This window comes from Delphinapterus leucas, chromosome 19, assembly GCF_059928025.1.
Source record: "Delphinapterus leucas isolate spDelLeu-1000000601 "Yukka" chromosome 19, BTC_Dleu_Yukka2, whole genome shotgun sequence".
Taxonomy (NCBI): Eukaryota; Metazoa; Chordata; class Mammalia; order Artiodactyla; family Monodontidae; genus Delphinapterus; species Delphinapterus leucas.
The window spans coordinates 11,888,312-11,900,488 of record NC_143147.1 but is presented as its reverse complement, the minus strand read 5'-3'; the positions used below and the strand labels follow the sequence as shown (position 1 = coordinate 11,900,488).

General features: G+C 41.6%; 1 protein-coding gene across 1 annotated transcript in view; it reads left to right on the top strand.

Moving 5' to 3' along the window:
* Positions 1–12,177, top strand: part of DNAH9 (dynein axonemal heavy chain 9) — a 301,023-nt gene that overhangs the window by 244,139 nt on the left and 44,707 nt on the right. Inside the window, exons 57-59 of the mRNA XM_022595902.3 lie at positions 3,678–3,818; positions 5,991–6,161; positions 7,930–8,052. Coding sequence (XP_022451610.3) covers positions 3,678–3,818; positions 5,991–6,161; positions 7,930–8,052 — 435 coding nt within the window. The remainder of the gene's footprint in view (positions 1–3,677; positions 3,819–5,990; positions 6,162–7,929; positions 8,053–12,177) is intronic.

The following is a 12,177-nucleotide window of genomic DNA, read 5'->3' as shown; positions in this document are numbered from 1 at the left end:
GTCATGAACACACAGAGGAAGAGCACTCAACCCATGTTGGGTTAGCGGTAGAAGGATGTTTCCCTTTAGTATGAGTGGAACATTGAGAGATTGTAGAGGGGATGGAAGTAGTCACTGGAGATGAGGCATGAAAGGGAGGCTGGCTCCATCACAAAGGATTTTGTAGACCATGCTAAGAAGTGTGGGCTGTAGATGGGAGTTAGGGTTCCTAAAAGAGGTGGGTTTTTTTCCCTCTTTAGACAAGAGAGTAACATGATCAGATCTGTGCTTTAGGAAGATCACTCCAGCTCCAATCCAGAGGAGAACTTGGGGAAGCAGGAGGCAGAGAAAGCAGGAGGAGGTACAGTAATTCAGATTAGAAGTGATGGCATTCTGAAGTAGGGCTGGCAGTGATGGTACAAAGAAGTGGGCAAATGCAAGAGCTATGGGCAACTTCAAGGAGATAGAATTGGAAAACTTGTTAACTGATTGGATATGATTATATATGGATAAAAGTATTGTCGAGGAAATGTCTCAGTTCCAGGAATAAACATCTAGATAGATATTGGTGCCAACACCTGAGAGAAGAGAGCATAAGTGGATTTGGGGGTGAGAAGAAATGATGATTTTAGTTTATGTCATGTTGAGTTTGAAATGCCTCTGGGCCATGCACATGGGAACATCCCGTGGGTTTGGGGATATATGATCTTGGCTGGTGATAGAGTGCTGAGACTTTTTAGCAAGTAGTTGATTGTTGAAACTTTAGGAGTGGATGAAGTCACCTGGAAGGTGTGTGTGCAGTGATAAGACTGGGAGTAGAGCACTGAAGTATATTAATGCATTTCAGGACAAGTACAGAAGATGGAAAGCATGGAATAGAGTGGAGGTGGGAGGAAAAGCAGGTAGATAAGGCATTATGAAAGAAAGCATTTCAGGAAGGGATGTCAATGGTGTCAAATGATGCTGAGAATGCAAATAAGATACAACTGAGATGTATCCACTGAATTTTGCAAAAAGGAGTTATCAATAATCTTGAGGAGAATGATTTCCATGAAGTAGCAGAAGCAGAAGCCAGACTGCCTTAGAATGAGAGTAAATGGGAGTTGAGAAAGGGGAAGTGAGTATAGACAACTCTTTAAAGAAGCCAGACTATAAAATGGTAGAAAGAGAAAGGATTGTAACTTAAGGAGGGCATAGCATCCTTGGAGGATTTTTCTCCAAGATGGCAGAGACTGAGCTTACTAAGATCCTAGCTGGACATTGGAGGATGCATGGATTGTAAAGGAAAAGGAGCCATTGAGAAGAAGAGTTGAATTTACAGAAATGAGAAGTAGAGATTAGTACAATGGGGTACATAAGAAATCAGGGGAAATGTAATTCAGGTCACTGATGAAGAGCTTATCTTTAGAAATATGGAGAGTTAATTCCAATATAATGGGGGAGAGGGGGCAAACATAAATCTACAAATGGTCCATAAGTCAATGTGAGCAATGGGGTCAGGGGGGTCAGAAAATTAAGGGAGTGGGAGGGAAGGCAGAATTAAGGAAACCCCTTCCTGATGGTCCCTATACAATACATCTGTGAAAGCATGAGTCATAGTCATGGTCATCTGCTTAGAATGAGGGGATGGTGGTGACGTAGGGTGCTTGGGGAAAGGAGTGAAGGTTTACAATAGTTGTTGTGGGAGACGAGAATGAAAGTTGACTAAGGACATAGATTAATGCACAGCATTAAGGACCCGGGTGAGCATGGACAGTATGAATCTGTGGTAACACAATCTGAGCAATTATGTGATTTTTATTCCATTCCACTCCATCCTGAGAATCTTTGTCTTTTAACTACTGAACTTGACCAATTTACATTTACTAACATTACTGATATAGTTGGATTTCTTTCTACTATCTCAATTTGTACTTTCTTTTAACCATGCTTTTTGTTTATTTTTTCTCCTTTCTTGAATTTTCTTTATCGTCCTCTTTAATCCTTTGTTGATTTTAAAGTTATTTACTCTATTTTATTAATTAACTTTGTTTCATTTATATATGAGAAATATATTTCATTTTATAGGTGACTTAACAATATATGTATTGACTTAACAAAGTCTAAAATTAAGCACTATATCTAGCCTCTTCCAAAACAATATTAGGATGTTAGAATACTTGGTCATTTTTTCCATCTTCTGCTACTGTTTTATAACACTTTAGTTCCACCTTGCTTTTATCTACTACTTCCAAACTGATCATGTTTTTTATAGTCTTTGTTATTTTTTTATAATATTTGTTTTTGGGCCGCACCACACGGCATGTGGGATCTTAGTTCCCTGACCAGGGATCCAACCTGTGCCCCCTGTAGTGGAAGCATGGAGTCTTAACCCTGGACCACGAGGGAAGTCCCCAGTAGGCTTTGTTATTTAGATTGACTGTATATTTAAGGAATTCTTGCATCTCATTTATTCCTTTTGGATTCAGTTTTCTTCTGATTGAAACAAATAATTACTTCTTCAGCAGCCTGTGGATAGTAAGCTGTCTTTGACATTGACTGCTTCTTCAAAGTAAAATCTCTGGTCTTTAATCAATTTTGGAAAGTTCTTAACTACTATAGCTCAAATATTACCTCTCTCTCTCTATTCTGTACTCATTTCTGTTAAACGTATTTCTTTTTCTTTTTTTTTTTTAGATGTATTTTAAATCTTTTCATTTTATCTGCCAAGTCTCAACCTCTTTTACATATTTTCCATCTTTATTTCTCTCTGAGCTGCTTGTGTAACAATTTCCTCAGAATTTATCTTTTAGTTTGCTTATTCTCTTTCAACTCAAGTCCATTATTTAACCAGTCACTGAGTTTTCCATTTTAATCACTGTATTCTTGTTTTTAGAAGCTCTAGTTAGTTCTTTTTCAGATAATGTTTGTTCTCTTTTTTATAATGTCCTGATTTTATGCTTTCTTTTATCTCTACTGCTTTTAAACACAATTAGCTAATGGTAGGTAGTTCAGTCATCTTCAGCTCTTGGGATTCTAATCTTTCTGGGATTTTTTTTGGGGGGGGAGAGGTAGGGGGTCTTCTAATTGTCCCCTTTGGTAACACTTCCTCCTGAAGTTCGTAATTGTTTATTGAGAGCTCATCTTCAGTAGTGCTCATTGTTTTTTCCTGCAGGACTCTCATGAATTATCAGAAGTTTCACTGTATGCTGGAGCGTGACAGGTCATACTGAGGGTGTATTTAATAGCATGTTCTTACAGAATCCCTGTCTGACGCTTAGGTCTCTTTCCTCATTTTTACCTCCGATAAATTTTCTGAAAATAGACCTCCATTGAAAGAGATCTTCTTTGTGAATTTACATATTAACTCATAAAAATTAAGAAAACAGAAAATTAGAGTATGCTGCTTTTACTGGATTCCATTGCCTAGAATTCTGGCTTATTTTTCAAGTTGTGTGTGTGTGTGTGTGTATCTCCCACAGGTCCCCACTGGAGGGGCTGACACTTTCACCTTGTGAAGGACTAGGAGTGTGTCATCTCTTCCTCACTCAAGCTCAGTTAAGGAAAACCATGGCAGCCTTCTACCCTCTAGCTGCTCCCCCCATCCCGGTCCACCCACCGCACACACAGACACAAGGTGCTTACACAGAGAGGCCACGCTGATTCTCAGGTAGCCCTGGTTGGTTTGAACAACGGACCCCTATTGATTTTTCTGACAGGTGCAGGAGGCCAAGGTGACGGAGGTGAAAATCGACGAGGCCCGGGAACACTATCGGCCGGCAGCTGCCCGGGCCTCTCTGCTCTACTTCATCATGAATGACCTCGGCAGGATCCACCCGATGTACCGATTTTCCCTCAAGGTGGCTTACACCTGGAATTTTCTGAACAGTCATAATTCAGCAGTGTAGGACAGCCAGTGCAGCTCTCCACGAGGGCTTATCTGTGTTTCATTAGCTGTGGCAGCTATTTAAGATCAAACCCAGGAGAGCAGCTCCACTGCCTTACAGTCCTCGTCTCTTTAATTGCGTCTTTCATGACTCATTGGTTATTTGGCTAGAACAGCAGGAGAGACCACAGCAGGTCTTGGCCTCACTCACTAAGTACATATATTACAGCAGGAACTGTGCTTACTGAAAGTGTGGAAGAGGATACCAAGAAACATGAGAAGTGACCCCTGCCCCAAAGAGCTTAAAATCTAATCGGGATGATCAAATGTGCAGGTCATTTTTATCAGTTAAAACCAAAGCAGGCCATGATAATAGTCCAACTTTAAATTACTTTCCTTATTACCCTAATATCCTCAAAGCTACTGCTTTATGGTTGCTGAGATATTTCTAAAACCAAAGACGTTAGCAAATTGTAAGTGCTGACTAAGCTTATCTTACTCATGAAAAAATAAAGACCTATAAATTTTAAGTACATCTCTGAAAGTATATCTTTCTCCCCTAAGGCAGTCACCAAAAGACCACAATTGAAGAGGTCTTAGGGGGTGGTGGAGCATTTCTGAACAACTTCTCTGGTTTAACCCAACAAACAGAGAGGACACACACACACACACATTCAGAGCCCACACCTCATTCTGTGAAGCTCAGCTGCCATATGGAGGCCAGGGTGTGGGGATGAGGTGAGGGCCTCCACTACCTGGAACTCATTCAGTTGGAGATGGCATTCCATCCTGTCCCAATCCCCTTCCCTCAACTCAGAGTCTCTGCAGATTAAGTGAACTGTGTTTGTAATATTTTATGTTTATAAATGAAATCCAATACTTGACATTATATTCAGGTCAAAGCCCCATATGAAAGAATTATAAAAGACTTTAAAACAGTATAAAAGTTAGCATGATAAGCCTAATAACTACGGGATCACTTCCACAGTTCTGAGAGTGGTTGAAATCTACCTCGGTGACTCTTTCGGACAAAAGGAGATTAGATGAGGCACATGAAAATATGTGTTCAAAACAAACAAAACAAAACAAACAAAAAACCAAGAAGACTGGAAATCTGCATAGCCAAAAATTGAAAAGACCCGATTATATCTTAATTTTTATTTTCTTTAATGATTCATTCTATTCATATCACATTCAAAATGCAGCATTCCTAATATTAATTTTTTATAAATAGTCTATATCTAAGTTTAAAACAATGGAAAATTGATTCATATGATTTTTATTTCATATTATACCCATAATGTATAGTTCAGAAGATGTAACCAAAGCAGGCTCTGCTCCCACCATTGCAGCAAGGGTCCATAAGAAAAAAGCACATGTAAGTGGACTCACCAAACGATGCAGAATTACTAGAAAGAAAAACAAGGAACACCTGATGTTCTGATCATTACCAAAAGGAAAAGTAATTAATTGAAAATATTCTGCGTGCCTATTATGTACAAGGGTCTCTTCTAGACAGCAAAGTTGTACATGATATTGAATGTACCATCGGGAATTTTATAATCTAGATGCAGGGATCCCCAACCCCCTGGTCTGCGGCCTGTTAGGAACCAGGCCACACAGCAGGAGGTGAACGGCAGGCGAGCAAGCAAAGCTTCATCTGCCGCTCCCCATCGCTCACATTACCGCCTGAACCACCCCCCACCCCCCCACCCCCCATCTGGGGAAAATCTGTCTTCCACGAAACTGGTGCCAAAAATGTTGGGGACGGCTGATCTAGAGGATAGAATCGTCCATCCTAACTGGTTACCATTGACTGTGTTTACTTTCCAACAAAACTTATTGGATTTAATTTAATTATTTTGGCCACTGGACATTTATTTTTCACTGACCAAAACTGTCGGCTCTTCTCTATATGCCCCATAGCTTTGCCCACTTTGTGACAACGTAATAATTTATATAAGCCAATTAAGACGAGCTTAGCAAACTAAGACAAGAGTTTTCTTGTTGCCACTGTACCTTCTTGGCAGATTATGCTGGGAAAACATTTCTGTGGCTGGCAAATCGTCATGCTCATCACAGGTAGTACTACTAGCTACGTACACAGAGCTGTGTAAATTACCAGTGTCCTACCTTCTGTCCCCAGGCCTTCAACATCGTCTTCCAGAAGGCTGTGGAGAAGGCTGCTCCCAATGAGAGCCTCAAGGAACGGGTGGCCAATCTAATAGACAGCATCACCTTCTCTATGCACCAGTACACCACCCGTGGGCTCTTTGAGTGTGATAAGCTGACCTACCTTTCCCAGCTCACCTTTCAGGTAAAAGTGGATTGAAGAAATTTCCAGAAAACAGGTCACTGTATATGCCCAACCAGCAGGTGTAAAGAAACTTTCTTCTCTTAACATCAGTTTCCATTGTCTGTGAAGACTTTTGCGCTCTAAGCAGAGGCATCAGATAAGAAGGTCCAATATGGTGCACACATGCTGCCCCCACCATTGTCCCACTCATGGCAGACGTGCTTAATCAACCATTTTACTTTTTCTTGGTGATCCTGGATGATCTAAGATCCTCCTCAACAGAGCCCTCCAGCAGCCACTACCAATCAATCCCAACTAGCACTGAGGATGAAACTGAATGGCCCTACTAATAACTAGATACTTTTTGAGATGCAGTAAGAACTTTGTTAGAGTATCCCTAATTATTTATTTACCTTTAAGGTTGCAAGTTTAATGTCCAAACCTTCCCCCAGAATAAGAAATTGCAAATGTCCTTCTATAGCCATAGCAGCCTTGGCCTTAGAAAACTCCTTAAGAACGCTGGTTCTCAAGGGCTTGAGAACATCAGGGCTTCCAGTGTTAATAAGAAACCCTTGCCTTCTGCTTATTCTCAACATCAGAAAACCATGGAAATTTATTCCCTTGCATCTATCTAATCATTTAGGATTGGGATTTTTTTTTCATATATAAATTAGAAGCACAGACCAGATTATCCTGTAGGTCTCTTCCAATTCTAAAAGTCAGATATTCCATAATCACTCCTGCGCTGACTCTGTTTGCACGTTCCGAAGCCTAAATTCACGGAGGAATGTTAGTGTGACTTATCCCTCTCACCCTCTGTGTTCCCCTCTCCAGCCCAGATGACAGCTTGGCCATCACAGAAGGAACTTGAGCCCCAGCACAGACACATTTCCCTCCTGCCACTCATTTACCCCAAACCCTAAGGAGCTTCCACCCCCAGCTGTCACTCCACTCCCCTCATAAATATTTCAACCTCGTTTTACAAGGGCTTCTTCACCTCACCTGCTATTTCTAGCCTGTTTTCTCCTTAAAAGACTTTTCCTCAAACTAACCAAATTATTTTTTCTTCGTGAGTATTCCCATCTGTAAGTTTTCAGCGGAGAATGCCATCTGAAAGGGGCCGAACAATTTCCTGAGCGCCTCTCAGCGTGAATTTTTAGTTCTAACCCAGCCGAGTGCTTTGCACCACCTGCCCAACGCACCGCACTGATTCCCCCCCAAGCCTCTGCACTTTCCACTGCCCCCGCCCCACGGAAATCTTGCCCAAATCTTCCCATCGCTTAGCATCTCTAAAACCCAATTCAGGACCACTTAGAGAAAGTTGAGCCAAATTCATCCCCCGCCCCTGCTTGCTGGCCACTCCCCCGTTCTGGAACACCATTAGCAGTGTTGATTCACATGTGCACTTCTATTTTGCATGTGTTCATCCGTTACTTTGACAGCCTCCTCAAATCATGTCATTTGCATGTGTCATCTTCTCTGTGAGATTGTAGGCAGGTACTTCATGGCATTTATGATGGATCCATGAAGTCCTTGCTTGACAAGATGCAGTTATTCACTGTGTGCATTTAACTCATGCTGATATTTGGGGTGAAGTCAGTTGCACCCAGAGGTGATTTGCACAGATATACACTTTCTCCCACTTCATCCTCTTTCAACAACCAAAATTGACGGGCGGGCTCTAGCGTTAGAAGTGGCACTAGTTACACTGAGTGACAACCCCAGAGATCTCTGGGACCCGTGACTGCCGCCAGCTAAAGAACTGCAGCACTGTCCTCCCACATTGCAGATTCTCCTCCTGAACCAGGAAGTCAGTGCAGCAGAGTTGGACTTCCTGCTTCGATCTCCAGTGCAGACAGACGTCACCAGTCCCGTGGAGTTCCTCTCCCATCAGGCCTGGGGTGGCATCAAGGTCAGTACCAGCCCCTAGGGAGAAAGTCACGTTCTCCTCTCCTGGAGTGTTTTCCTGACACTTGTCCCCAGGAAGCCAGCAGGGGTGTGTTTGGGGGCTCACCATGAGCTGTGTTAAACATTGGTGCGTCCGTCCCTTTGTCTGCACCCCATGGCAGCAGTCCCCCTTCCCAGGCCTACGGGGAAGGCTTTGCAGAGCAGGAGCAGGTGCGTGTGCTTGTGCGTGGGCTTTGCCTCCAGGATGTTAGGGAACAGAAGGACCCTGTGAGTGTTTCTGACTCAGCGGAGCTGCCTTCCACCTGCCAGCGCTCAGGGCCGGAATGCGGGCTCCTCTGTGAGGCCAGGGCTGGGGTGGAGATGCTGTGCAAGCATTTCCGTGGAGTGAACAGGTGCCAGGCCTCTGCCAGCCGTCCATCTCCCCATGGGTCCTGACAGCCTCAAAGCAAGGAACGCGTTCCAGCCTGGGGTTCTCAGTGGTTAATAATAGCTCACATTTATAGCGCACCTTAAAAATTCACTATCTTATTTTATTCTCATGTTCACCTGGGCAGTAGGTATTACTTTTTCCCACTTAACATGTAAGAAAAGTGAGATCATTCATCTTATAAGTAGCAGATCCAGGAATCGAGTTCTGGTCTGTCTGATGGCAAAGTCCATCTTCCTTCCATGTTACCTAGCTTAGTTTCATTGAGATTCTACGAACATCAAAAAGATCACAAGCTATGAGCTCCTTTCAGTAGGGACCACGCCTGCATTCACAGGGCTGAGCAGTAAGCGTGGACCGGGTGACCACCAGCCCCAGAGTCTAGACGCACTCTCCAGGTGGGAGGAGGTCCAGTCCCCACCTGCAGGAGCCCCACGGCAGGTGCTGTTGCCGTGTGAAGATGGCACCTGCACAAAGTGAATCCTATTTATAACCTTCCATGTCTGCTGGCTTTCCTACATGTTCTGTAGCACAAGGAAGTCTGAGTCTGAAGTAATATGATTGTCTCTCTTTTTCTAAAATTTTTTGAGACAATGATTCACGTGCAATTATAATAAATAACAGAGATTCTTTGTACCCCATTCCCCACAGTGGTCACATCTAGCTTTCCTGTAGCACAATATCACATCCAGGAAGCTGACATTGGTACAATCCACTACTCTATTCTGATTACACCTGTTTTTCATGCACGTGTGTGTGTGTGTTTAGTTTTATCACACACATTTATCATGTAATCACCACCACAGTCAAGACCCAGAAAACTCCGTCTGGTGTGTATGTCACCCTGTTATAGAAACAACAACCTCCTCCCTCCCCCAGTTCCTAATGCCTGGCAACCACTAATCTGTACTCCATTTGTATAATTTTGTCGTTTCAAGGATGTTATATAAATGGAATTATACAGTATGTAACCTTTGGGGACTGGCTTGATCACTCAGCGTAACTCCCTTGAGATCCATCCAAGTTGATTTACTTTATAACAAAACCCCAGCACTTAATCATTTATGTACGTGCTGCCCTCTTCAAAGGAGTCATCTTGGGAAATGCTGCCATTGCCCAAAATGTTTTTCTAACTTTTTTTCAGAGTCTGTAGCTCTTCTTTTAATCATCTTTAGGGCTATGTCTAAATCAAGAGTCATCAAACTTTTTCTGCACAGGGTCACATAGCAAATATCTAGGCTTTGAGGGCCACACTCTGTCACAACTATTCAACTCTGCCAAAGTCACACACCATAGGTAAGCAAATGGAAATGGCTGAGTTCCAATAAAACTTTATTTACAAACACAGATGGTGGGCCAGATTGTCCCTGCAGGCCACAGTTTTCTGATCCCTGATCTAAATAATAGAGGTGTGATTTTTTATATATTAGCTCCGTTTGTCATTCTGAACCCAGTCTGGCAAATGAGAAGGAGAATAATATGTTGGGAAAGAAACAAAGGGGAACTCCATTCACAACAGCAACCAAAAATCACAAAGTTATAAAATGCCTAAGAATAATTATAATAAGTGCAGAGCATATGTGTGGAAAACCATCAGCTTTTCTAGGCTACATAAGATAAGATATGAATGAATAGATGCAATCTAGAGTAGCACTGTCCAAAAGAAATATATTGCACGTCACATGTGTCATTTAAATTTTTCTAGTAGCCACATTAAAAATGCAAAATGCAAAAACTGTAAAATGAAATTGATGAAAGTAATTTTAATAATATATTTTCATTAACCCAATACAGCAAAAATATTATCATTTTAATATGTAACTGTCACAAAAGTTATAAGTGAGATATTTTATATTTTTGTAAAAGTCTAAATTCTGGTGTGTATTTTTTGCACTTATAACACATATCAATTCAGGTCCTAAATCTTCATCAGAAATACTTGATTTGAATTTAGATTTTATAAAATTTAGAGTTAAAACATTTGATTCATATACCCAAGTTGTTTCAAACATACTTCAAAGTTCTCCAATTACTAAAGCAATTTCCAGCTTCTAAACTTAAATTTAAAAATAATTAAAATTAACAAATAAAGAATAAATGTGTTAAAATTTGTAAAAAAGTAAACAAATAACTAAATAAATAATATGAAGGAAAAAATCAACTATACCAAAAAAAAGAATAAATGTGTTAAATTTTTTAAAAAACATAAATAAATAAAATGCAAATAAAAATCCTGTTCTTCAGTCATACTGGCCACATTTCATTTGCTCAATACTCACATGTGGCCAATGGCTACCTGCTGGGAAGTATGGCCCCAGAGCTTGAGAATAATGACTCAGAGTCTGATGCTCCTATGGAAAATAAATTCTGGGAAGCAGTTCTAAATGAGCCCATTTGCAGAACTGGAGCAATGATGGAGATGGACCAGTTAACCCAGGCTCTGGAGTCAGACATTCCTGGGTTCAGGTTCAAGGTTGAGTGTGTGTGGCCTCTGACAGGTTATCTCTGTGTCCTTATCTGTTATGCCAGACACATAAATGTTCAGTAAATGGAAACCGATTATGGTTGGGGTTATGGCTGTTGTATTTGTTTCCTACAATGGCCATAACAAAGTGCCACAGGCTGGGTGGCTTAAAAACACAGCATTTATTCTGCCAGAGTTCTGGAGGCTAGAAGTCTGAAATTAAGGTGTTGGCAGGTCATGCTCCCTCCAGAGCCTCAGGGAGAAGACCCTTTCTTGCCTCTTCCAGCTTCTGGAAGCCCCAGGCACTCCTGGTTTGTGGCAGGACCACTCAGATCTCTGCCTCAGTCTCCACGGTCCCTACATGGCCGTCTTCCCTCTGTGTCTTTGCGTCTCTTCTTTTCTTATAAGAGCATCAGTCACAATGGATCAGAGCCCACCCTCCTGACCTCATCTTAACAGGATCACACCTGCAAAGAGCCTATTTATTCCCAAATAAGGTCACATTCAGAAATCTGGGAGGCTAGTTCTTCAACGTATCTTTGAAGATATGCATACAATTCACCTTATCACAGTTGTGATTATTAATTACCCAGCTATAAGGTGTATATATGCTGTGGTTGACATGGGCTGTGCCTGATAGAATTTGTCCATCGAAGGAAAACCTTTGAGGAATGGTGAGTTGCCAAGTTAGGCTCAGTCCAGTTGCCTTTCTCTCTGTTATCCCACAAAGCCATCTGCAGCGAAAGTCATAAAGAATAAGTGATTCAAAAGCACTCTTCACTGCTTTCATTTTCCGTAGCTCAACTCCGAAAGCGACTTGGTGCAATTTGGTTCCATCACCCTTTGGTTTGCTTTGCTTTTTGGTTTTGTTTTGCGGTCTAAGCTCATCTGGCTGTTCAAAGGTTTTTAAAAATGAGTGAAGCTTTATCTTTCTCTCTGAGTTTTGTTACCAGAGCAGCCATGTCCAGCCCCATCCATCTCCAGCCCAGTGCAGGATGTGGGCAGGTGAAACACAATGCAGCGTGCGCCCTCTGACGAATGCTCTTTTTAAGTGTTCAGTTGGCTTTTAGCCTAAAGAAACAAAGGAAGTATAATTGAACAGGACATGATAAAACAAATTTTTTAAAAAACCCTGTCTGATGAGGAAGATTGATTGCCCTGTTTCCCCAGAAGATCTAATAAGCAGGTGATGAATGAAATCTTTGTGATCATATCCTGCTTTTATTAGTACCCTCTGT